The sequence below is a fragment of the Euleptes europaea genome, chromosome 5 (assembly GCF_029931775.1).
Source record: "Euleptes europaea isolate rEulEur1 chromosome 5, rEulEur1.hap1, whole genome shotgun sequence".
Taxonomy (NCBI): domain Eukaryota; kingdom Metazoa; phylum Chordata; class Lepidosauria; order Squamata; family Sphaerodactylidae; genus Euleptes; species Euleptes europaea.
The window spans coordinates 2,351,586-2,378,954 of record NC_079316.1 but is presented as its reverse complement, the minus strand read 5'-3'; the positions used below and the strand labels follow the sequence as shown (position 1 = coordinate 2,378,954).

Below are 27,369 nucleotides of genomic sequence, written 5' to 3'. Positions count from 1 at the left end.
TTTAACAGGATGCCTTTTAATCTGCTTAGCCAATCAGAAGCCCTCCTGGGAACAAGCCTCACCTGGTCCTACCCACTTTCTAAAAACCTTTACCGGCCACCGGGTAAGGTGTTGCCAAGTGAAAAGGTGTCCACTGGCACAATGATGGAAATCTCTGCATTTTAGCCTCTTATGCTGTGACAGGCCATTCCATGAAATACATTAGTTTTGTGTATTTAATATAATGTTATACTACTTTTCTAACATGCACTCAAAGCTAAGGTTTCAAACAAATGATAGATCAAGTCAGGGCCAAATGAATTGCAACCAAGGGTACTAAAAGAAATTGTAGATGTAATTTCTGAGCCTCTGTCCATTATTTTTGAGAAGTCTTGGAGAACAGGTGAGCTGCCAGAAGATTGGAGGCGGGCAAATGTTGTCCCCATCTTCAAGAAGGCTAAAAAGGAGGAACTGAGTAACTACCGACCCGTCAACTTGATGTCTATACCTGGAAAAGTTTTTTAACAAATCATCAGTCGGTCCTTGAGCATTTAGAAAGGACAACTGTGATTAAGAGCCAGCACAGATTTCTCAAGAACAAGTCATGTCAGACTAATCTTATCTCCTTTTTTGAGGAAATTACCACCTTGCTGGATCAGGGGGATGTTGTAGACATGGTTTATCTTGATTTCAGAAAGGCTTTTTATAAGGTTACACATAATATTGTTGTTGAAAAGTGGGGAAAATGTGGTTTAGATCCTATTACGGTTAGGTGGATTTGTAACTGGTTGACAGATCGCACTCAAAGAGTGCTTGTTAATGGTTCCTCATCCTCTTGGAGAGGAGTGACTAGTGGAGTGCCTCAGGGATCTGTCCTGGGACTTGCGAAAAAGATCTAGGGATCTTAGTAGGCCAAACACTGAACATGAGTCTGCAGTGTGATGTGGTAACTAATAAGGCAAATGTGGTTTGGGGCTGTATCAAAAGAAGTATAGTGTCCAGAACACACTTAGTGATGGTATCACTTTACTCTGCTCTAATTAGACCTCACCTAGAGTACTGTGTTCAGTTTTGGGCACCACAATTCAAGAAGGATGTAGACAAGCTGGAACGTGTCCAGAGGAGGGCAACAAAATGGTGAGGGGTCTGGAGACCAAGTCCTAGGATGAAAGGTTGAAAGAGCTGGGTATGTTTAGCCTGGAGAGGAGATGGCTGAGAAGTGATATGATAACCATCTTCAAATACTTGAAGGGCTGTTATATGAAGGATGGCACAGAGTTGTTTTCTATTGCCCCAGAAGGTTGGACTAGAACCAATATGTTGAAATTAAATCAAAAGAGTTTCTGTCTAGACATTAGGAAGAACTTTCTAACAGTTAGAGCTGTTCCTCAGTGGAACAGGCTTCCTCTGGAGGTGGAAGGTTCTTAAGCAGAGGCTAGATGGCCATCTGTCAGCAATGCTGATTCTTTGAATTTCAGCAGATCGTGAGAGGGAGGGCAGGAAGGGTTACTTCAGTGCTTGGCTCTCATGGCCCTTTCTTGCATGCCCAGGGTAGTGCCGATCACCACTTTGGGGTCAGGAAGCAATTTTCCTCCAGGCCAGATTCGCCAGGGATCCTGGAGGGGCTTTTTTTGCCATCTTCTGGGCATGGAGTAGGGGTCACTGGGGTGGGAGGGAGGTAGGTGGGTGTGGTGGGAGGTAGTTGTGAATTTCCTGCATTGTGCAGGGGGTTGGACTAGATGACTCTGGCGGTCCCTTCTAACTCTATGATTCTATTATTCTGTGTTTGTATAAGTCATGTAGAAACATGGTTCATGGGTGGCTCTTCACACAACACAAAATTAGTGCACAGAATTTGCTACTCTGAAATGTAATGGCAGGCAAGTTTTCAGGGGAGTGCAAATATTTGCATTTGCTATTTGAGTTTTACTTTTAACTGAAAATGTTTCAACTCTTATTGTAAGCTTCCTTGGCCAACCAATAAGAAATAATAATATAACGATAATGATGGCCCCAAGCTCAAAGGACTGTAAAAGGAGATTAGACCAATTCACAATGGCGAGCAGGTCAATCTGTGATGTCTAAATGGAGCCTCCATGTCCAGAGGCAGTGTACTTAGGGACGGCGGCAGCAAAGGGAGCCTCTGCCTGTCACCCTGGTTGTGGATTTCCCTCAAGAGGGTGCTGAGAAGCAGGATGCTGGTTTCAGTGAGCTTGTGCTCCCGTCCAGCTGGGTCCTTCATAGGCTCTTGTAGGAATCGTTCCAGTAAATCTGCCCAGTCCCTTCTTCAGCTGTTTTTCCGGTGTCTCGGGATGCATCGGATACGACATGACTACTCTTGGGGCACGGGTGGACCGTAAGTTAAATATGAGCAGCCATTGTGATGCAGCGACCAAAAAAAGCTAATGCAATCTTGGAGTGCATCAACAGAGGCATAGCATCCAAATTGCAAGATGTCATAGTTCCGCCGTACACCGCCGTGAAGTTCTGGAGGCCTCACTTCAAAAAGGATGTGGACAGAATGGAGCGGGTGCAGAGGAGAGCGACGAGGATGATCGGGGCCTGGAGATCAAGCCCTACAAGGAAAGTCTGAGGGGCTTGGGCATGTTCAGTCTGGAGAAGAGGAGGTTGAGGGGGGTCACGATTGCTCTCTTGAAGTATTTGAAGGGCTGTTGCTTAGAGGAGGGCAGGGAGCTGTTCCTGTTGGCAGCAGAGGATAGGACTCACAATAATGGGTTTACATTGCAGGAGGAAAGGTTCTGGCTGGATATTAGGATTTCCTTTTCCAGTAAGAGTTGTTCAGCAGTGGAATCGGCTACCTAGGGAAGTGGTGAGCTTTCTTCACTGGCAGCCTTTAAGCAGCAGCTGGACAAACACTTGTCAGGGATGCTCTAGGTTGATGCTGCATTGATCAGGGGGTTGGACTAGATGGCCTGTCTGGCCCCTTCCAACTCTATGATTCTATGACATTCATCCACCTCAAATCTTCTTTCCCCCTTTCAATGTCTGCAGGTGATTTCCCTCCACCGCCACCCCCTCCATCAGAAGACCCTGGGTACCTCCCGCCCCCTCCAGGCGCTTTCCCTCCTCCGCCTCCTCCGGATCAAGCCCTTTTCAACATTGAGGTAAGGAAACGTCACACCTGGCAGGCGCCAAGAGAACTGTGGAAGATGACAGCTTGTCATGAATGTTGAGTTCCAGCAGTGTGCTTGGGGCTGTACAAAGGACAGGGCCCTTCACGATTTGCGTATGAGCAACATTAAGTCAGGGAACAGGGTGAGGGGTTTGCGAAGGAGTAGTGATGTGAAAGACCTCTGGCTGAGGCAGATGGGGGGTAGGGGAATTACCCACAGAAACACCAGTCCCTATGTAAGAATAGCTTGTTGTCTGGCTTGCCATTGAACTCGTTGGTGGGAATTTATGGACTCGATGTGGATCAGGAATTCTGTCTTGCTGGTAGGGTTGCCAACCTCCAGGTGGGAATTGTGGAACTCCCTGCCCCAGGATGTGGTGATGGCTGCCAACTTGGAAGGCTTGAAGAGGGGAGTGGACATGGAGGAGAGGGCTATCCATGGCTACTAGTAAAAATGGATACTGGTCATGATGCATACCTATTCTCTCCAGTATCCGAGGAGCATGCCTATTACATTAGGTGCTATGGAAGACAGGCAGGATGGTGCTGCTGCAGTTGTCTTGTTTGTGGGCTTCCTGGAGGCACCTGGTTGGCCACTGTGTGAACAGACTGCTGGACTTGATGGACCTTGGTCTGATCCAGCAGGGCCTTTCTTATGTTCTCATGTTCTTATGACCTGGTAATCTTCCAGAATTACAACTGATCTTCAGATTTCAGAGATTGGTTCCCCTGGAGAAAATGGCATCTTTGGAGGGTGGGGCTCTATGGCATTTCACCCTGCTGGGGTCCCTGTCTTCCCCAAACTCCACCCTCTCTTGTAGGTTTGCCAACCTCCAGGTGGGGGCTGGAGATCTCTGGTTATTACAACTGAACTCCAGACTACATAGATTGCTTGTTTAGTTATTATTTATTTATTTAAAACATTCGTTCTACTTTAGAGTTGCAAGACCCCCCCTGGCAACTCTCGGGGGTGGGGGTGGGGACTTACCAGCTGCAGAGGGAAACTGTCTCCAACATGCCAACGTCACTTCAGGAAGTGACCTCATCACATCAGCAAAGTCGAGGGAGACACTCTGGTATTTGAGCAAAAACTCTATATAGTAGAGGCTATTTTTACCATCAGGTTTTGCCCAAATACTAGAAAATCTCCCTCGACATTGTCAATGGGATGAGATCACTTCTGGAAGTGATGTCATTGTGCAGATGAGGCCAAGGCCTAAGCCTCGTTTTAAGAAGAGGAAGAATAAGAAGAGTTTGGCTTTTATATGCCAACTTTCTCTACCTTTAAGGAGTCTCAAAGCAACTTACTATCTCCTTCCCTTCCTCTCCCCAGAACAGACACCTTGTGAGATAGGTGGGTAGGGTTGCCAACCTCCAGGTACTAGCTGGAGATCTGCTATTACAACTGATCTCCAGCCGATAGAGATCAGTTCCCCTGGAGAAAATGGCCACTTTGGCAATTGGACTCTATGGCATTGAATTCCCTCCCCTCCCCAAACCTGCCCTCCTCAGGCTCCACCCCAAAATCCTCCCACCAGTTGCGAAGAGGGACCTGGCAACCCTATAGATGGGGCTGAGAGGGTTCGGAGAGAACTGTGACTAGCCCAAGGACATCCAGCTGGCTTCATGTGTAGGAGTGGGGAAACCAACCCGGTTCTCCAGATTAGAGTCCTCCACTCCAAACCACCATTTTTAATCACTATATCACACTGGCGCCCAGTAAGACCCTGCTGGACAGCGCTGGGGGGGAGGGGGCCAAATCAGGGGATCATCCACCCCGGCGGGGATCTGGCCACCCTATTCCACTTCTTTGGAAGAAAAGGGCTGCTTTGGAAGGCGGACAGCATGGGATTATACCCTACCGAGGTCCCTCCCCTCGCTGAACTCCTCGCTTCCAGGCTCTGGGCTCCACCTCCAATCTCCAGGAATTTCCAAAGCTGGATTTGGCAACCTGACTTGCAGAGGCTATTTCCAGCTGCCTCTCATGCCCAAAATGCCCCCCCCGCTCTGATTGTTCTCCCTGCCACAATTCCATCCGAGACTGTTAATTCTATTTAATGGCTAATTAAACGTTAATTCGTGCTGCATTCGGGAGAGAATTAAGGTTGGCGGAGGCGGGAGCAAGAACAGAAAGGGGAAGCTCAAACGGTGGCCAGAATTATCAATAATGAGGCTCGGAGCTGTAATTTTATTAATTAAGAGGGGGAGAGGAGAGGTTTGCACGAAGCCGCTCCCCCGGCAGCAAGAGCGCTCTTGCCTCGGAGAGATTTAATGGCCCTCTTGATAGGGCTTTATCTCTTTCTCATTCCCCAAACACACCGCAGGGCCCTCTTCACCTGGGGTGGGGTGGGGGAGGGAGAAGAAATGGTGGCTGGCTCCATTTTCTATCATATATTCTGCTGAAAGCATAGCAGAGACACAAATAAAGAGTCCTGATCGCTCATTTTAATTCCGAAAGATGAGCGGCTGGAATTGCAGGCCAGTGATAATGAGTCGGCTTCATGGAAGCATAAAGCACACAAAAGGAGAGAATTAGGGTTGCCAACTCAAGTTGAAAAATGCCTAGAGATTTGAAGGCAGAGCCTGGGGAGGGAAGGGACCTCACTGGAGTATAATGCCATTAGGGTTGCCAAGTGCCCGGTGGTGGCGGGTAAAATCCCACCAGTCCACCAGGCTGCCCACCCACTAGCTGAGGGCCAGCGGGCAACACATGCACGTGCACCCGCGCAACGTGCCTACATCACTTTCGGGTTTACCTGAAAGCAGAGATTGCTAGAGCGTCCGCGTCGCACCAACACTCCTGCCGATGGAGCTATGGGACCTGGTAAGCCTAAATGCCATACAGTCCACACTCCAAAGCAGCTGTTTTCTCTGGGGAAACTGATCCTTGACGTCTACAGATCAGTTGTAATTCTGGGAGATCTCCAGGCCCTACCTGGAGGTTAAGCTAGCAAATATATCAAACGTACTAAAAAGTTAGTTATCCAAAAATACAAGTATGTGCTCATATGCAAACAAATTTTATCTAAATATGAAAGACAGACAATACATACTATATTAGAAAGCACAAAACCTTACTAACTAATGTGACCTACAACAATAACATGCGTGGAAAATATATACAATATTTACAACAGCAAAAAATCTCTTCTACAGGAAAGATCAAATTTAACTCTTGGCGTCATGAACAATGCATGGAGAATTTTTAGGACAATAACAGTGCGTAGAGCGCAAACGGCGAAAAGTTCTATATAGCGTAGCAATACGCTTCAGCCCAACAAGCACCAAAAGCAAAGAAGGCGCCCTGCACAATGCAGGAATTTGACAACTACCTCCCCCCCACACCCCCAGTAACCCCTACTCCATGCACAGAAGATGGCCAAGGTGCCCTCCCTCTCACCATCTGCCTTGTCAAAGGTGGGTGCCTCCTTTAGCACTTACCTACATCGTGAGATTCTTTTTTCCCCATTTGTTCCACAAATCTATTTTTTTTCTTTTTTCCCCTACTCTCGATTTCTCTCTCTGGCCATTTATGCATGGAAGACCCAACAAGAGATGTATTGAGTCAATAAAGGAAACCACAGCCTTCAATTTGCAAGATCTGAGCAAGGCTGTCAAAGATAGGACATTTTGGAGGACTTTCATTCATAGGGTCGCCATGAGTCGGAAGCGACTTGACGGCACTTAGCACACACACACATTTCTTCGCAGCCATCCCACTGACTACTTCAGAGCCTTGCTTTGATTATGCACGCATTTTTCGACCATCAATGGTCGACTCACTCTCCCCATGCGTTTCCTCGTGTTTTCCCAGCGTTTTCTGGATGCTGGCTAAACACGAAGCCAGAAAACGCGCAGAAACACAAGGGAAGAGCAAAGCAACCTCTGATGGCTGGAAAATACATGCATAATTTAAAACAAAGCTCCAAAGTACTCGGCAGGGTGATCGCAAGGAAACAGCCATGCATAAATGGCCTCCCTGTTTCTCTCCCTCTCGCTTAATAACAACGAAAAGAAAGGCCACAGGGGTAACCAATTTTAGTTCTGAGCATGACTCAGTATGAATCCCAGTATGAATCCCAGCCTACCAGCGAAAGAACAGTAAACACATATTCTGCAACTTCATGTGCTGAGAAGACAGGGAGAGAAAACAGTCGCTCTTCAAATTGGGGATGCGCACTCAGCTGAGACCAATCCAAACCCATGTCCGAGTCTATTGGATGTGGCAGCACAGATCTCACTAAACCACGGCTCCATTGGGATCTCATAGGAGCGGACGGTGATTCTGAGTGTCGTGTTGAGGTAGAATTAAATCTGAAACACCCCTAATGAGAAGCCGAGGAGGAGAGAGCTTCCATCTGTTTCTCTAATTTTTTAAAAAACAATGGATGGGGATTATTTTACCCATCAGTAGCACAAGCGGAACGTGCTGTCAAGTCGCAGATAACTTAGAGTGACTCCGTAGGGAAGACTCCGTAGGGAAGAGACGTTCAGAGGTAGTTTGCCGTTGCCTAACCCTGTGTAGCAACCCTGGACTTCCTCACTTGTCTCCCATCCAAGTCTCTCGTCCAAGATCTGATCTGATCAGGCTAGCCTGGGCCATCCAGGTCAGGGCTGAGATGAACAGAGGTGGTTTGCCATTGGCTGCCTCTGCATAGCCACCCTGGTTTTCCTTGGTGGCCTCCCATCCAAGTACTTGTTTGTGGGCTTCCTAGAGGCACCTGGTTGGCCCCTGTGTGAACTGACTGCTGGACTTGATGGGCCTGGGTCTGATCCAGCAGGGCTTTTCTAATGTTCTTACGTACTAACCAGGGCCGACTTCCAAAATCTGACAAGAGCAGGCAAACCTGGGCCATCCAGGTCAAATCAATGGTGTTACCCTTTTGAATATTGTTGGAAGCAGACCGCCCTTAAACTAACGATCAGTGCAGGATGGGCTGCCATGCAAGGATGGTGGGCCAGTTTCCCACACCATCCCCCAGGCCAGCAACCAAACTAAGTAGCCTGGATAGTGGTTGAGATTGCAGCTGAAATAGGCCTAGTTGGACGTGTTTCTGGTATGGATCAGTATTAGGGTTGCCAACCTCCAGGTGGTAGCTGGAGATCTCCAGCTACTACAACTGATCTCCAGGTGACTGAGATCAGTTCACCTGGAGAAAATTGCCACTGTGGAAGGTGGACTCTGTGGCATTATACACCACTGACGTCCCTCCCTTCCCCAAACCCCACCCTCCTCAGGCTCTATCCCCCCCCCAAAAAATTTTTTTAGATATTTCTCAACCTGGAGCTGCCAACCCTAATCAGTATGTCTTCTGGGGGGGGGGAGTGGTCCTCTACTAGTAACTGTGATGGTTGGTGGTTGGCAGTGCCTTTTCGGTGTTGGCTTTCAGTAGACCAGCTCTGCATTGCTGTCCAATCGCACACATATTCCTCCAGCTCTTGCCCCTCTCATCGTCATCTTTCGAGAGTCAGAAACCTCAGCCAGCTATGAGAGACTCACTCTCAGTATGCAGAATCGTAGAATCATAGTCGGGGGGGGGACCACCAGGGTCATCTAGTCCAACCCCCTACACAATGCAGGAAATTCACGACTACCTCCCCACCACACACACCCAGTGACCCCCTACTCCATGCCCAGAAGATGGCCAAGATGCCCTCCCTCTCATGAACTGCCCAAGGTCACAGAATCAGCATTGCTGACAGATGGCCATCTAGCCTCTGCTTAAGAGCCTCCAGGGAAGGAGAGCTTACCACCTCCCGAGGAAGCCTGTTCCACTGAGGAACCGCTCCAACTGTTAGAAAATACTTCCTAAAGTCTAGGCGAAAACTCTTTGGATTTAATTTCAACCCAATGTCAGTGCAATGCTGGAATGGCCGTTGCTCTGACAAGCACTGACAAAACTTGGATTTGTTTTTTCTAAGTAAGGTTTCATCTCATCCCTTTCTTAGGTGAATCCAGGGGCCAAGACGCTGGAAGAGAGACGCTCCAGCCTGGATGCGGAAATCGACTCCTTGACGAGCATCCTGGCTGACCTGGAGAGCAGCTCGCCTTATAAGCCACGGACTCAACAGGTGAGAGTGAGAAACGATGTCTCGGTGGCTCAGGGCAAGATCTCTGGCGGATGTGTTTGCTGCACAGCCACGGCGGCGTCTGCCCCAATAGCACTGCGGGGGGTGGGTTTGACAAGTTTTGCATTAAAAACTGATGGATGGATTCTGTGATGAGATCTTCAGCCTCAGCCTGTAAACTGACACTTGTAGATCTAGGAATCACCGAATCACAGAAATAGTCAACCAAAAAACCAGTAACTATGACCAAATCATATGCAAATATAACAAAATTGAACACTCTGAAATTGTATTTATCGCTACAAATATTCTAGGCAAATCAATTATAATAGCACTCAAATTGCTGCTATGCAAGCAATCTCAAATATATGATCAACAAATTCAATAATTACAGTCCAGTACACTGCGAGTTCACATCAATTCCACCCTGTGGTCAAGAAGTCCAATAGTTATAATCCAGTACACAGCAAGACAGGAATCCAGTACTTCCTATTTCATAGTATATTCTTTCTTCAGTCGCATTTGAATAAATTTAACTCCACTGCAGTATTCTTCAATCCAAATAGTAGCCAAATTGGCATAAATACACAAGTGCATTCATAAATTCTTAACATTCATCAATGCATATTAGCTGTCTTCCCCAATCTGGCTGAAGATGTCTGAGCTCAGACATCTTCAGCCAGATTGTGGAAGATAGCTAATATTCCTGCCTTGTTGTGTACTGGATTATAACTATTGGACTTCTTGACCACATGGTGGAATTGATGTGAACTCGCAGTGTACTGGACTGTAATTATTGAATTTGTTGGTTATATATTTGAGATTGCTTGCATAGCAGCCATTTGAGTGCTATTATAATTGATTTGCCTCGAATATTTGTAGTGATAAATACAATTTCAGAGTGTTCAATTTCATTATATTTGTATTTTATTTGGTCATAGTTGCTGGTTCTCTGACAATGGAAGGGCCGGAGGAATAACAGGCAATCTTTTTTTCAGAGTGAACAAGAAATAATCTGTTTGGGGGGGGCGGTCTGAGTGTGCTCGGTGCTTTCTTAAAAAATGAAAATTCTGCACCATGCTCTGCCAAAGAAAATCTGAGCTCTGTGTTCTGTTTATCCCTGCCTCTTACCCCAAACACAGCATGCATGCACACACACAAACACACGCACACACATACTACAGCAAGGGTCCCATGTGCAGAATGCTTCCCCCTCTTGTCAAGGTAATCAGAGCCAACGCAAACTTATGTGGGTTTAAGATGCGAGTTTTACTGGATGGTCTGGGCTTGAACCTGGGATCCTTTTAACTGGAGATACCAGGCATTGAACCTGGGACCTTCTGCATGCTACGCAGATGCTCTCCCACTGAGCCACGGCCCAGCTCAGGAGTTCCTCTACCCTAATGCCTCGGTGATGCGGTTTCCAAGCAACCACAAGGCCAGAGGAGAGGAGACTTGGGGGACCCTGGAAATTTGCTTCTCCAAAAGACAATTAGGAGAGGTGCTGATGTGGGACAGTGCCCAGGGAATTCTGGGAAGTTCCCTCTTAACAGAATTAGGGTTGCCAGGTTCCCCCAGCCACTGGTGGCTGATGGGGGGGCAGGGTCGCCAGCTCCAGGTTGGGAAACTCCCAGAGATTTAGGGTTGGAGCCTGGGGAGGACAGGGACCTCAGTGGGGTACAATGCCATGGAGTCCAGCCTCCAAAGCATCCATTTTCCCCAGGGGAACTGATCTCTGTAGTCTGGAGATGATCTTTAATTCCAGGGGATCCCCAGATCCCAACTGTAAAGTGGCATCCCTACCCAGAAACAAAGTTTCCTCTTATAAATTCCCACCCTACCCTGGGGAGTGGAAAGCCAAAGTTTACTTTTTGTAGCACAATTTTAACTCTGTGCATTTTGATTTCTCTCCCTGAGGCTACAGCTTCCCTACCCAGATACCTGTCAGTAGATCTCTCTGAATAGATGCCTGCTAGGAAACATGCCCTCTCTAGGTATTTCCTTTTTTCTTTTTCTTGGCAAAGGGATGTTCTACTTCTGACTGTCGCTGACACTTCACTGATCTGGAGGCCCAGCATTTGAGCTCCAAGCTGTGCCCGATCAGCTTTGCTGTCTAATCCCCAGGCTGAAAATGCAGCTGCTAGTAACAGCTGGGGGCTGAGGTCAGCACCATGGGACAGAACTGGGGGCAAGGCTAGCTGCTGGGATGATTCACTCGGGAAGCCAGGCCTCTGAAGTGCAGTTTGCATTCCCAGGATCGGGTTCATGCGATGTCTGGGGCGCAGCAAGGAGAGGGGACCGTGAGGGGAGGGGCCATGGCTCAGTGGTAGAGCATCTTCTTGCCATTCAGAAGGTCCCAGGTTCAATTCCCGGCAGCATCTCCAGTTAAAGGGACTAGGCAAGTAGGTGATGTGAAAATCCTCTGCCTGAGATCCTGGAGAACCGCTGCCGGTCTGAGTAGAAAACAGCTGACTTTGATGGACCGAGGATATGATTTAGTATAAAACAGCTTCATGTGTTCATGTTTACCCCGTGAGCATCCAGGGTTTCATCATGGAGTTGAACTGTGAGAGCCAGCATGGTATAGTGCTTAAGAGAGGTGGTTTGGAGTTCTGGACTCTGATCTGGAGAACCGGCCTTGATTTCCCACTCCTCCACATGAGCAGCGGAGGCTAATCTGGTGAGCCGGGTTGGATTCCCACTCCTCCACATGAAGCCTGCTGGGTGACCTTGGGCTAGTCACAGCTCTCTCATCCCCACCTACCTCACAGGGTGTCTGTTGTGGGGAAAGGAAGGTGATTGTAAGCCGGCTTGATTCTGCCTTAAGTGGTAGAGAAAGTCGGCAGATAAAAACCAACTCTTGTTGTTCTTCTTTTGCTTGCACTATCAAAAAATTTGAACTCCAAAATTTTGAACTAAAAAAATTGAGTTCAGTCCCCAGCATCTCTCCAGTTGAAGCAATCAGGTAACAGGTGATGTGAAAGACCTCCATCTGAGTACCTGGACAGCGGCTGCCAGTCTGAGTAGACAATACTGACTGCAATGGACCAAGGGTCTGGTTCAGTATAAGGCGGCCTCATGTGTTCAGTGTTTCAGTTCAGTGTTTGGAAACACAGCGATCTCCTGCCACCTATTGAACGCCATTCGAAAGCAAATAACACAGGACAAAAATCAGCGTCGCACAAATGAGGCTGAGTGTGGGTGAACATGTGCTGTGTTGCGGTGCTTCCCGTCTGGTGCCCTTGCCACCGATCTTGCTGAGCTACCGCTGTTTCTGGAGAGTAACAGTCATGTTTATAACTCATGGCTGTGGCTTTCCCTCATCTCCAGTGATGGCGTAGGTCACATGAAGCTGCCTGCGATGAAGCATTGGTCAGGCCGCACCTGGAGTATTATGTTCAGTTCTGGAGGCCTCACTTCAAAAAAAGATGACCAGGGGCCTGGAGACCAAGCCCTGTGAGGAAAGGCTGGGGGAGTTGGGAATGTTTAGTCTGGAGCAGAGGAGGTCGAGGGGGGGACACGGTTGCTTCCTTTAAGTATTTGAAGGGCTGTCACTTAGACGAGGGCAGGGAGCTGTTCCTGTTGGCAGCAGAGGATAGGATTCGCAATAATGGCTTTAAATTGCAGGCGGAAAGGTACCAGCTGGATATTAGGATTTCCTTTTTCAATAAGAGTTGTTCAGCAGTGGAATTGGCTTCCTCGGGAGGTGGTGAGCTCCCCCTCTCTGGCGGTCTTTAAGCAGAGGCTGGACAAACACTTGTCAGGGAAGCTCTAGGCTGATCCTGCATTGAGCAGGGGGTTGGACTAGATGATCTGGATGGCCCCTTCCAACTCTATGATTCTATTATTCTAAGCGAGATGGTGGGTCTCTCAGGGCAGCAGCTCCCCAGGGCCCCAGGCAGAGGTCTTTCACATCAACGACTGCCTGGCCTTTTTAGCTGGATATGCTGGGAATTGAACCTGAGTCCTTCCACATGCTGAGGCGGTGCTCTCCCACTAGGGTTGCCAACTGCCAGGTAGTAGCAGGAGATCTCCTGCTAATTCAACTGATCTCCAGCCAATAGAGATCAGATCACCTGGAGAAAATGGCCTCTTTGGCAATTGAACTCTATGGCATTGAAGTCCCTCCCCTCCCCAAACCCCGCCCTCCTCAGGCTCCACCCCAAAAATCTCCCGCTGGTGGCGAAGATGGACCTGGCAACCCTATCTCCCACTGAGCCACGGCCCCAACTCTGAGCTGGCAGCTCAGGAATTCTTCCATCCTAATGCCTCTTATAGGTGATGTGGTTTCCAAGCAATTACAAGGCCACAGGAGAAGAGGCTTGGGGTACCCTGGAAATTTGCATCTCTAAAAGACAATTAGGAGAGACACTGATGTGGGACAGTGCCCAGGGAATTCTGGGAAGTTCCCTCTGAACAGATCATAGAACTATAGAGTTGGAAGGGGTCATACAGGCCATCTAGTCCAACCCCCTGCTCAATGAAGGATCGGCCTAGAGCATCCCTGACAAGTGTTTGTCCAGCCTCTGCTTAAAGACTGCCAGTGAGGGGGAGCTCGCCACCTCCCTAGGCAGCCCATTCCACTGTCAAACAACTCTTACTGTAAAAATGTTTTTCCTAATATCCAGCCGGTAACTTTCTTCCCACTATTTAAACCCATTATTGTGAGTCCTATGATCCTGTGCTGCCAACAGGAACAGCTCCCAGCCCTCCTGTAAGTGACAGCCCTTCAGATACTTAAAGAGAGCAATCCTGTCCCCCCCCCCTCTGACTGGAAAGGATTGCATAGTAGCTAAGAACTGTGATCAGGGAGAGCCAATCAGGTTCTCTGGCCTGCTCAAATGTCATATCCTTTGGGAAACATTTCTCCCCATCTCAGATGTGCACAAATTAATTTGTTCAGTTTTTCAACACACCGCAGTGTGATGAAAACAAAACTCTGCATATGATCAGATGGATTCGAGTCCATTAGAGAGACCAACGAGATGTTCAGGGAATCCGCTTTTGAGAGTCAAAACTCCCTTTGTCAGATCTAACAAAGGGAGCTTTGACTGACGAAAGCTTCTACCCCAAAAATCTTGTTGGCAGCTCAGTTGCTCCTGGACTTAAATCTAGGTTCTTTTATACATGGCTGTTTCCCTCACGGTCACCCCTATGGTGACTTGGGGGCTTTGTTTTGATTATGAATGCCGTTTCCTGCCATCAGAGGTCACCTCGCTCTCCCCTTGCGTTTCCCTGCATTTTGCCCGAGTTTTCAAGAACCTGTTTTTATCTCGAATTTGAAAACACAGGGAAAATGCGGGGAAATGCAGGAGGAGAGGGAGGCGACCTCTGATGGCCGGAAATGGCATGCATAATCAAAACAAAGCCCCAAAGTTGCCAGAGGGGTGACCGCTAGGGCTGTCGAACAAAAAAGTCGGTAACATTCGGATTCGGCAAAATTCGGCCCGTTTTTATTCGGGAAATGTTGAAGTCCGAACTCCCCATATTCGGATCCGTGGAATTCGGCATGAAATTCCGAGTTCCTGAATAAATTCGGCCAAATAAAGCTGGCAGCTCGGATCAGTTTAAAGACCCGCCGCCCGCCTTCTCGGGGCTCCCAGGAAGGTGGGCGGGTGGGTCTTTAAACTGATTCGCGTTGCCAGCCTTGGGAAAAGGCAGATTGGGGATGCTGAATTTGCACAAATTTATTCGGCATGCCCCCGAACTCGCTGAATTCGGCTCATCGTTTTCCTGCCTTTTTTTACTTCGGTTCTATCCGAACTGTAAACTGCTGAATCCGGGCAAATTCGGCTGTTTTTCAGTTCGGATGGAACCGAATCGCTAGCCCTAGTGACCGCGAGGAAAACAGCCATGCATGAAAGGCCTAGCTGTTCCACTGCAGACCAACATGGCTACCCCCTGAAATAGGGTTGCCAGGTCCCTCTTTGCCACCCGCAGGAGATTTTGGGGGTGAAGCCTGAGGAGGGCGGGGTTTGGGGAGGGGAGGGACTTCAATGCCATAGAGTCCAATTGCCAAAGCAGCCTTTTTCTCCAGGGGAACTGATCTCTGTCGGCTGGAGATCAGTTGTAATAGCAGGAGATCTCCAGCTAGTACCTGGAGGTTGGCAGCCCTACCCTGAAATTGTCTGCATATGCTCAGAGACCCTGCCTTTGGCTATTGCAGAACTGTAGCCTGGGTATAAAAATAGACTCCTAGCTCAGGTTTCATTGAGGCGTGGCTCAAATCCTGAGGAGGGTCTCGCAACCAGTTTCCAGAGATGCCAATCCGTGTGGCTTTGTGTAAAATTCAAGCGTTCCACGGAGGGAAAGGGAGGGGTTCAGTCAACGGTGCTGTTTGTCTGCCAGGCCCCAACTCCCTCCTGGCGGGTTAATGTGCGATGCGCTTTTGACGCTTTGGGCTGCCTGAGAACAATTGCAAGATGTTCTCAGTACAGAACAGTTTAGGTGTGGGTGGACGGTGCTGCTCGCAGACAATTTTTAAGGGATGCCATCTGCAGCTCTTCCCTCCCTCCCCACTTTTCTCAATTTTTTTTTGGGGGGGGGGATTATTGATTGCCTTTTGTTGTGCTGGCGGAGATACGACTGCAGATGCCAGGCCACGTCTGCGTTTTCTGACTACGCAAGAGTAGCAGTGACTTGAGCAGATGAGAGCAAAGCCCGTTTCTCTCTCTCTCTTTCTCTCTCTGTGAGACTGAACAAGATGTCTCCATGTGAGATTCTGTGTGCGGGGGAGGAATAACACTTCTAATAATTGTCCATAGACTTCTAACTGCTCGTGTTTGATTGTGCTGTCTGTTGAAATGGAAGGAATGAATTTTGCCGGCTGAAATGAATTTTGCAGTGGAAACACCACATGGCCCCTTTTTCCTTCCCTCTACCAGATTTTTGCTCCGCTTTGCTTGCGCCCCCCCTTTCCCAGTTTGCCTTTTTGTAATTGAGTGCTAAAAACCCTTAATAACGGTCCACAACCTAATTATGCAGGTGTTTATGTTGGCAAGTGATGCACTCTATAGTTGAGATGCAGCCTCTTCAGTGGTCCCCCCCCCCCGTGAATCCCCCTCCCCAGAGCAGTCTTCCTGGTACCTAGCCTGATCCATCTTTCATGCTGCATGAAATATTTTTAGAAGAAGGAGAAGAAGAAGGAGAAGAAAAAGAAGAAGAAGAGTTAGTTTTTATATGCCAGCTTTCTCTACCACTTAAGGAAGAATCCAACCGGCTTACAATCTCCTTCCCTTCCCCTCCCCACAAAAGTGAGGCTGAAAGAGCTGTAAGAGAGCTGTGACTAGCCCAAGGTCACCCAGCTGGCTCCAAACCACAACTCTTAACCACTACACCACGCTGGCAGGAGGTGGTCTTTTGGGTACTCCAAGCCCAAACTCTTTCAAGGTCGACGGCAGCAGCTTCAACGGGAAGGCCGTGAAGTTGAAACGATGCCATTTCACCTTCTCAGGGCCGGGTCAAGACCGTGACTATCGTCTTTGGCACCAGCTATTGCTGCCAAACCATCGTCCGAGACTGGACCATGGAAAGTGTGTGAGAGTCATCTACCGCGAACATTCCTAAGGCGCACATGACTCTTTCCAGATCAGTTTTCTGCAGGAACAGCCGCAGCTGGCAAACTTGCCTAAGCTGCAGAAAAGACCGTCCTAGCGGCTTCCATCACCTGCCTTTCCTAAGGACAGTGCGGGGCCTCAGAATACTTCCAAACAGTACGCCTGCTCTTTGAAGGGGAGAATCACGCCATGCCGGGTAGGCTGAACACTGAATCCCTGAATCAGCTTTGTTCTCAGCTCAGAGCCAGTGTGGTGTAGTGGTTAGGAGTGGTGGACTCTAATCTGGAGAAGTGGGTTGGTTTCCCCATTCCTCCACATGAAGCCTGCTGGGTGACCTTGGGCCAGTCACAGTTCTCTCTGAACTCTCTCAGCTCCACCTGCCTCACAAGGTGTCTGTTGTGGGGAGAGGAAGGGAAGGAGATTGTAAACCGGTTTGAGTCTCTTTTGAAAAAAGGTAGAGATGTTGAGGGGGTTTAAAATCTTAGAGTTGGAAGGGGCCACCAGGGTCATCTAGTCCAAGCCCCTGCACCATGCAGGAAATTCACAACTACCTCCCTCCCACACCCCCAATGACCCCTGCTCCACGCCCAGAAGATGGCCAAGTTTCCCTTCCTCTCATCATCTGCTTAAGGTCATAGAATCAGCATTGCTGACAGATGGCCATCTAGCCTCTGCTTAAAAACCTCCAGGAAAGGAGAGCTTACCACCTCCCGAGAAAGCCAGTTCCACTGAGGAACCACTCTAACTGTCAGAAAGTTCTTCCTAATGTCTAGACGGAAAGTCTTTTGATTTAATTTCAACCCGTTGGTTCTGGTCCGACCTCCTGGGGCAACAGAAAACAACTCGGCATATGACAGCCCTTCAAGGTAGAAAAAATCGAGGTATTAAAAACAAACTCTTCTTCTTCTAATCTCCTTTGAAAGCCATCTAAACTGACAGGCATCAACCCCTCCCGCTCTGGGCACTGAAATCCAAGCGTCCCGCGCTCTTGGGGTGAAGGGTGGCTTCCTTTCCTCTCTCCCGTGTCTGTTTGCTCAAGGTCACGCAGGTGAACCGCCGGCAGAGGGCGGGATTTGAACCCAGGTTGGTGGCTCTCTTACGCCACGGGCCTTAGCGCAAAGGCGCACTCTCCACGGCTCTCCCTTCTTGCTCGCCCCCCCCGTCCTGCCACTCCACTCCGCCCGCCCCTCAACCTTCTGTCTGTCTGATTTATCTCTCCGCCCGCCCACGCAACGTACACCCAGTACAAGGAGTTTTACATCTCCCGTACAAAGCCGAAACGAAGGGACTGACAGCCCGGCTCGGCATTCTGCCTGACCTGACAATTAGGCAGACTTATTACGGTGTCAGCATGCCAGATGGATCATCTCCTCGGCGGGCAGCTTGTGTGCGTGTGTGTGCGTGTTGTGTGTGTGCAGCCTACAAATGCTCCGGAGCTCTCTGCCTCTCCTTTTACATTTTCTCAGGTTGATGGCGAGGGGGAGAGAGAGGAGAAGGGGGGAAGCAATCTTCCTGGAACTAAGCCCCCCCACCCGCCTGCCCCCATCGCCTGCGATGGCAATGATAGGTGACAGAGGGAGAAGAAAACTCCCATATCCTAGACAGCGTTGATTTCGATTTCAAATGACGGAAGGAAAAAGGGAGGGGGCATGAAAAGAAGAGATTTTCTTAATCAAAGGAAAGCTGGCTTAACGCCGTGGTTATTCAGGCAAAACCGTGTCTGCCTCGCAGTTGCTCTGACGGGGGTTGGGGCCCGTGCGATAAAAAGAGAATTACGTTTTGTCATCTGGCCTTGCTACGTGTTGAGTTGCGATCTGACGGCACAAGAGGCTGAAATTGCTTTGCAAGGGTGATAGTGCAGGATTTGTTTGGGTTTAGAGCAGGGTGCCCATATGCCCGCCACGGTGCCCTCTGATACCTTTCCTGGTACCCACCAAGTGTGTGTTTTTTTAATGGGCAGGGCTTCATGAGGCTTTGGCCCAGTACGGTTTCTGATCGGCCAGTGGATATCTGGAGGGCTGTGCAGATTAAAAGGTTGAAGAACTGCTATTGGGGTTATGCATAACATCTCTCTGACATGTGGTGGTCAATAGGCACCCAATTGGGTAGCGCCACCTAGCAGATAGAGGTCTCTTGCTTGACGCTCCAGAAGTATCCAGTGAGATCCCCCAAAGCGTTCCCCGGTCACATTTCTTGATTTCTTTGCATACTTGGGCTGTCTGAAATCTCTTCCTTTAGAGAACCAGCGTGTTGTAGTGGTTAAGAGCGGTGGTTTGGAGCGGTGGAGTCTGATCTGGAGAACCAGGTTTGATTCCCCACTCCTCCACATGAGCGGCAGAGGCTAATCTGGTGAACTGGATTTGTTTCCCCACTCCTGCACATGAAGACAGCTGGGTGACCTTGGGCTAGTCACAGTTCTCTCAACCCCATCTACCTCACCAGTTGTCTGTTGTGGAGAGAGGAAGGGAAGGTAATTCTTCCTTAAGTGGTAGAAAAAGTTGGCATATAAAAAACAATTCTTCTTCTTCATTTTTAATACTGTACACATTCATGCCGTCGTGTTTGGAACATTTATCTGCAAAAGCAGATACACAGTGTTTGCAGTGCAGATTTGAATCTTCTTCTATGTTACATATATATTACCACCAGCTATTGCCTCAATGGATCCTGAGGTTCCCCTTTCCAGAAAAAAAGTAACCTCAGCATGTTTTCCCCCCAATAAATTCCAGAAACCCTTAAAGGAGATGAAGAATATGTACATTATTATTTAAATTTAACACTGTGAACACATGAACACATGGTCATGATGCATACCTATTCTCTCCAGGATCAGAGGAGCATGCCTATTATCTTGGGTGCTGTGGAACACAGGCAGGATGGTGCTGCTGCAGTCGTCTTGCTTGTGGGCTTCCTAGAGGCCCCTGGTTGGCCACTGTGTGAACAGACTGCTGGACTTGATGTACCTTGGTCTGATCCAGCAGGGCTTTTCTTCTGTTTTTATGTTCTTATGAAGCTGCCTTATACTGAATCAGACCCTTGGTCCATCAAAGTCAGTATTGTCTACTCAGACTGGCAGTGGCTCTCCAGGGTCTCAGGCAGAGGTCTTGCACATCACCTACTTGCCTAGTCCCTTTAACTGGAGATGCCGGGGATTAAACCTGGGACCTTCTGCATGCCAAGCAGATGCTCTACCACTGAGCTACAGCCCCTCCCCTGTGCATTTAGTGTGTGCTCCTGTGCATATAGTCACTCTGCCCCCCCCCCGATTGGAGTATCATATTTTCATGTTTGGAGCAAACATGGAGGCAGAACATCACAGGTGTTTGTGGCATCCTTATTCCCCCAAGCCCCAGCAGGTCATAAGGTTGGATGTCTCTTGTCAATTTCGCTCTCAAAAGCATGGACTTGAAATTGACACACTTCCCTTCATTTACTCAGGAAGGAGTTTTTAGCTTCAGCTCTGGGCAATCAGGGGGCCACTGGGGAGTGATTGGTACCTTAACCCTTTCCTTGCCTACCCTCCACACCTAATCTTCCCACACTCGTTTTCCTCATGTGAGTTTCAAAAACATATTTATTTCAACTTTCATATCGCGCTTTTCTTTTGCTTTGCTCAATTTATACCTCACCTTTCTCCCCAGCAGGGACCCAAACTGGCACATTGTTCTCCTCTCCTCCACTTTATCCTCAGCCCTGTCAGGTAGCTCAGGCTGAGAGTGTGTGATTGGCCCAAGGTCATAAGCACATAAGAAAGGCCCTACTGGATCAGACCCAGGCCCATCAGGTCCAGCAGTCTGTTCACACAGGGGCCAACCAGGTGCCTCCAGGAAGCCCACAAACAAGACAACTGCAGCAGCATTTGTCCTTCCTGTGTTCCACAGCACCCAAGATAATAGGCATGCTCCCCGATCCTGGAGAGAATAGGTATGCATCATGACTGGTATCCATTTTTACTAGTCACCCAGCTAGATTACATGGCAGAGTCAGAATTTGAACCCAGGTCTCCCAGATTCTAGTCCAACGCTCTATATCACACTGGATCCACCTTTAAACACCCTAATTTCCACTTCTCTATGTCCAGTTGCATCCCATTCTCTGAGGGTTTTTTTTTTTAAATTAAAAAACACCCAAAAACTAAAAAGGTGGCTATCAGTACTGTAGTTTGGTCACCATGTTGCCTCGGAAAAAAGGACCGCTTTGCCTTAATGGAAAAGCCTAGCTTCTCGGGAGCTTCCTGAATGAAAAGTTTAAGGGAAGGAACGATCACAGCACCCTTACTGTATTTTTCTTGCTGGGAACCACCAGATCATTTCCCCATGCCAAGTTCCTCCGTTCAGTTGGCAGCCCCCTATGCTGAGTGTTTAACACCCTGCCAGCATGGTGTAGTGGTTAAGAGCGGTGGTTTGGAGCAGTGGACTCTGATCTGGAGAACTGGGTTTGATTCCCCCACTCCTCCACATGAGCGGCGGAGGCTAATCTGGTGAACTGGATTTGTTTCCCCACTCCTACACACAAAGCCAGCTGGGTGGCCTTGGGCTAGTCACAACTCTGTCAGCCTCACCTGTCTCACAGGGTGTCTGTTGTGGGGAAGGGAAGGTGATTGTAAGCCGGTTTAAGTCTCCCTTAAGTGGTAGAGAAAGTCGGCATATAAAAACCAACTCCTCCTCCTCCTCCTCCTCCTCTTTTTCTTCTTCTTCTTCTTCTCTTCTTCTTCTTCTTCTTCTTCTTCGTTTTTTCAGCCCGTCTCTCTTTTACGGGTGCCCTTGTTTCCTTTTCTACCTTCACATCTTTCTGTCTTTCTCCTTCTAATAAACAGCGTTCACATCTCTTATAGTACAATATTGTGACAGTATGGGGCGGCCAACACGGGAGAAAGCGAGAAAGGGGAAGCCACGCATGAAAGGCATCATACGGTGGCGGATGGAACCCAGCGACGTTAATAACACGGCTGAGCGCCACGCTCCGACCCTTGCAAGAAACGGAGCCCGCCATTGAGCTAATTAGGCGAGCCTTTCTCCTTTGGTCCAAGGGTCTTATTTAGGGAAATGAAATAGCCGCAGCCTGTAATCAGAGAGGAAGGAGTGGATCCAATCACTGTGTTTACCCATTTGGCTGGGCTCAGTGCAGTTACCAGAGGCCTCTCTGCAGATCGTGACTGCGCCGAGACGCTGGAGGGGCGTCTTATTAGAGAGGCAAATTAGACGCGGCATTAGGCCTGGCGTTTGTGTAGGTGTCTCAGGACTGTGGATCCATCTGCCTGTCTGTGTCTGCGGTGTTTGAGTATCAGAGATGTCTCCGAGCAAATATGTTGCTGGCAGATCCCACGCTTGGTGCGCTCATGTGTGCAGACACAGAGGAAACAGTGGATTGGAGCAGGCTAAATTGTCCCGACGGCAGAATTTGACTTTCTTTCTTAGGGGCCCTGCTGGACCAGACCAGGGAGGGTCCATCTAGCCCAGCCTCCCGTCTCACTCAGTGGCCAACCAGGGTGGCCAACAGCACCCCAGGGTGGCCAACAGCAGGGCATAGAGGCCGGGGACTTCCCCTGATGTTGCCTCCTGGCACTGGAATTCAGAGGTTGACTGCCTCTGAACAGGGAGCCTCTGAACCATCAGTCATTGTGGCTAATAGCCACAGATAGACCTCTCTTCTGTGAACTCCTTTTAAGGTCGTTTGTGCCTGTGGCCATCACTGCATCCTCTATAAGATAAGAAGAGCCCTGCTGGATCAGAGCAGTGAGGGTCCATCTAGTCCAGCATCCTGCCTCGCACAGTGGCCAACCAGCATATCTGGTCCAGCAACAAGGCACAGAGGCCGAGGACTTTCCCTGATGTTGCCTTCCCGCACTGGAATTCAGAGGTTGACTGCCTCTGAACATGGAGGTTTCCTTCAGTCATTGTGGCTAGACCAACTCCCTGCTTAATGCAGGATCAGCCTAGAACATATTTGACACATTCCACACACACCCCACTCACTGCTCCTTTATTTCTTCGTTTGCATAGCCAGTGATTGTTTGAGGGCTAAGCCACGGCTGTGATTTTTCATGGTTCCTGAAGTAAATGCTTCGATGCGGGAGCGGAGCAAATACAAAAAGGTTATGTTAAAGGGGCTCTTAAGAAATGCGAAGCAGGTATGCGCTGGCTTCGCAGTGACGGCTGGAATGACGGTTCAGCGTGAAGACATAAAAAATATGCGGGGCACTTCAGCCTGGAGCGCGCTGCTAATTACCAAGCATAAATGGCCATAGAATCATAGAGTCGGAAGGGGCCATACAGGCTATTTAGACCAACCCCCTGCTTAATGCAGGATCAGCCTAGAACGCTGGTCAGCAAACTGCGGCTCGCGAGCCGCATACGGCTCTTTGGCCCCTTGAGTGCGGCTCTCGAGGAGGAGGAGGAGGCGGTGCGCTGCTGCTCCTCCCTGCGGGTGGAGGCGGCGAGCGGCCAGCGAGCGAGCGGGTGGGTAGGCAGCTGTCACCTCTGCTCCCCCTGGCTCGCAGCCCTCCTCCAGGGGGCGGAAGTGTGGGGTTGCGGCCCAGGCAGGCCAGGGGGGAGCAGAGGTGAGGCGAGGCGACCGTGTGAGAGGAAGCAAGAGAGGGGCTGGCGGCTGCAGCCCAAGGGCCGCCGTGTAAGGCCGGGCTGTGGGGGAGGGCGGTTGACGTGCTTTCCCCGTCAAGCGGCCGCTGGGACGGAGGGTGGGGAGGGGGGGATCGCCCCTTGTGGGGGGCGTGGGGAAGGAGCCCGCTTGAGCACGGCTGTTGCCTGGCGGGGTGGGGGGAGGGAGAAGTGTCGCCGCCGCCCGCTCTGCTGCTACCACTGTTGAGGGGGTGGGTGTGAGGGGAGGCTGTCCTGCCAGGGGGGTTGGTACGGGACATGGCAAACTCGGCTAATACAAACCCCGTGGTAAGGACCAGGGCCGGGCAGGGGGTTGGTGAAGGGGGGCGCTCGGGGCGGGCTGGGCGGAGGGCAGTAGTGGCTGCGGCGGCGAAAGAGAGAGGCGGCGGCGGGACAGCCACGGACCTCGGAGCCTGGGGTGGGTGGGTTGGGGGGCTGGAGCCCCTCTCTGCTTCGGCTGACAGGGCAGAGCTGGGGTTGGGGGGTCGAGCTGGAGCCACTCTCCGCCCACAGCCCGCGCGTCTCTCTGTCAGCCTGGGGGACGGGCGGTGGTGGGCTGCCCTCTCCTTCCCCCCCCCCTCGGAGAATGGGCTTGTGTTTCCTTTTTATTTTCCGTCTTTCCTTACTCTTAAGACATTGGTGGTCGAAACCATCCACAGAGCCTTTTTTAATTTAGTGTAATATATATATGATGGTGACGGAAGGTTGAAAAAAAGGAAGCGAGAGAGGAGGGGACCCGGGCCTGGCTGCGGGGAGCACCCTGGGGCAGAGGCCCCGGCGTGGGGCCGGAAGAAGAGCAGAGCCTCGGGGAGAGGGAGGAAGAGGGGAGGCGCCCAATCGCCGCCTGGAGGTCAGTGGGGGGGGGGGAGGAGCAGGTCACTCTGGAGGGGGGAATTTGAAAAGGGGGCAGAGCCTCATGCTGAGAAGTGAACAGCCCAGGGCTGGAGCCGGAGGGCGAGGAGTCGCGGTGTGGGAGAACTTAATTAAGATTATTCACCAATGCCATTTTTCACCTGTTAAGCTTGCGAAGATTTGTAAGGCAGTACCTAGCAAGTTAGTATTATGAGGAATAGAACACTGATTACATCTACATGTAGTAGAACTGCACGAAAGCAATAAATTATTGGCATATGGTCAAAATTATGCTTTCTAAAGGTATCCAACATGTGTCATTTCTGTATATTTGTAAAGTTATGTTATGAAAATTTAAAAAAAAAAGTTTTTAAAAGAATGCAAATATAAGCTTTAAGAAGAAATATCAGTGGCAGTTTCTCTTTTGGCTCAATTAAAGTCCCCACCCAAGTGCAAGGCCATTGTTCACATTAAGTGTTTGTCAGTCATTGTCATGATTTAATTTTATGGATACCTTACTTACAATTTAATTTTTATCAATAAATAAGATCATTATTATGATATCAAGTTTTCTTCAGTGTACCTATAATTTAATTAAGACTTAAAACTTTAATTAAAGTTTATTAAGTTAATAAACAGTGTACCTACCTATATAGTTTAAGTTTAAGAAATTTGGCTCTCAAAAGAAATCTCAATCATTGTACTGTTGATATTTGGCTCTGTTGACTAATGAGTTTGGCGACCACTGGCCTAGAACATATTTGACATATCTAGAGCATCTATCTTCAGGAGGCAGTGGAAGACAGTTTTAATTAGGACTGCATTTTGATTTATTTAGCTTGTATTACTGGCAGTTCTAATCAGAGTTTTTAAACCTTGACTTTTATGGGTTTTATAATTGTTGTATAGCTTACACTGTTTTTATCGTGTGTTTTTTAAATTGTTTTATTTATAAGCCACATGGAGTTCCGCAAGGGAGAAAGGCAGCTAATAAATGTTTTAATTAATTAATTAAGTTATTGCATGCTTGAAACCACTATGCAACAGCTAAGGATGATGATGAAGAAGTGTTGGTTTTTATACCTCGCTTTTCTCTACCTTAAGGAGTCTCAAACTGGTTTACAATTGCCTTCCTCTCCCCACAACAGACACATTGTGAAGTCGGTGGGGCTGAGAGAGTTCAGGGAGAACTGTGACTAGCCCAAGGTCACCCAGCTGGCTTCATGTGAAGGAGTGGGGAAACCAACCTGGTTCACCAGATTAGAGTATGTGCAGGAGTAGGAAATTGAACCCAGCTCTCCAGAGTCCGCCGCTCTTAACCAGTACGCCATGCTGGCTCTCTGTACCATGATGACCCTCGTCACACACACACTCCAAGCCTTTAGAAGCACCAGCTCTACGCCCCCCCATCTATCATATTGATTGATGTTTGTTATGCAGATGGGGAGAGTTTGGCTGGTGTAATTTGCTTGTCAGTAAATTCTTGGCCACCTCTACAGACCTGGTGTAAGCGATATGGTTTCACGGGATACATGACTCATGGCGTGGCACTACATCTGTGATGTGTCCAGATGTTACATCCTGGTATCCCCAGTGGTTGTGCAAACATTATAGAAGTTCTGTTCACTGTATTTGGGAGATTGGAGAGATGTTAAGTACAAGTAGGCAACGTGGCTGCAGCTTCCCCTCCACCCACACAGCAGGCATTAAGCTTTATGTCTCTGGAGAGGCAGTGCAGTGTAGCGGTTAGAGTGCTGGTCTAGGATCTGGGAGACCAAGGTTTGAATCCTCACTCTGCCACAGAAGCTTATTGGGAGACCTTGGACCAGTCAGGCACTCTCAGCCTAGTCTACAAGGGTTTTGGGGAGGATAAAATGGATAGAGAGAAGGAGAAGGAGGTGACCTGCTGTGAGTTCCCTTTGGGGTGAAAGGTGGAGTATGAATGAAGCAAATAAATAAATGAATCTTTCTTGGCACCAAACGGGTTACGTGTTCCTGGGGAGGAGGGGGGTTAGGCTGCAGGCCGCTTTCTCAATCCAAGGAGCTTAGGGATCTCTCTCATCTCTGTCGCAGACGTCTAAGTAACGCTGACAGCATTCAGTGCCTGCCTGTATTAATTATTTCCGCAGGCTCTGTTTACTCCCGTGGCCCTCGGGGAAATGTTGTACGTACAGATCGCAGCGCCAGCTTCAGCTCAGTGGTAAGCGGCGAAGGGAGAATCGCCAATGCGTCAGCTCTTCCCAGCAGTTCCCTTCTGTTTCCCTTCATGCAGAGAGGGTTTTTTTTGTGTGTGTGTGTGTGTGTTTTTAAATTCTCATTAAGCCGATTGTATCCATGGCAGGGAGGGACCAGGTTACCCCGGCAACAGTGCTTCCTGACAAGCTAAGCCGTGCAGCGCATCACCGCTCGGGTCTGAGCGGTGATGAACTTAACATGCCGGTGACGTCTGTTCCGGATAAGGCGATGCTGACGCAGTGACCCATGCGGCCCTAACATTTAGGCTTCTTTACTTGGCAGGACCCCTCCGAGTGCGGCCCAGAGGGAGGAGACCGCCTCGTGCAATTGGCACTCGGCGCTCGGAACAAACTGTACCGATGGCACTAGACAGCGGGCTTAGCGCGAGCGCCGCTGGCAGCTTGACTGCTCCGTGCCGAATCCCCCCCCCCCCCGTGAGCCCCGAATGAATTAGGACTCTCATCTCGAGCTGCTTTTTGCCATCTGCCGTGAACGCAGCGGCACTGGAGGGGAACGCAGTCCCAACCCAGGGGTTCTTTTCCAGGCAGCTGAAGAGGTTTTTTGCAAAAACAAACGAGTTGTTCACCAGCACGTACCACTTCCCCAGCGAACACCGTGCTGAATTTTCACATTGTTCGATTTTGGTGCAGACAGCGCTGTTAAGGGGAAGAGACCGCGACGAATACTCCCGAGCCCTGCTTTCCATTCTGATGTTTGTGTGTTTTCATCCCCGTTTGCCGCTATTATGCCCGCCTGTTTGCGCCTCTTTGGCAGCATATTCTTTCTCTCTGCTCGAACGGCTGTTTTCTGCCCCCGGTTCCCAGCCAATCAGGAATCACATCAGGATGATGGCTTCGCGGCAGCATGTGCCCAATTAGACTCGGCTGCCTGATGACAGGGCCGAGAGCCAGCCGGCGGAGGGGGAATCGGA

General features: G+C 49.4%; 1 protein-coding gene across 1 annotated transcript in view; it reads left to right on the top strand.

Annotated features, from left to right (window-relative positions):
* LPP (LIM domain containing preferred translocation partner in lipoma) overlaps window positions 1–27,369 on the top strand; it is a 242,359-nt gene that overhangs the window by 123,658 nt on the left and 91,332 nt on the right. Inside the window, exons 3-4 of the mRNA XM_056849722.1 lie at window positions 2,992–3,104; window positions 9,062–9,184. Of these exons, the coding sequence (XP_056705700.1) occupies window positions 2,992–3,104; window positions 9,062–9,184 (236 nt within the window). The remainder of the gene's footprint in view (window positions 1–2,991; window positions 3,105–9,061; window positions 9,185–27,369) is intronic.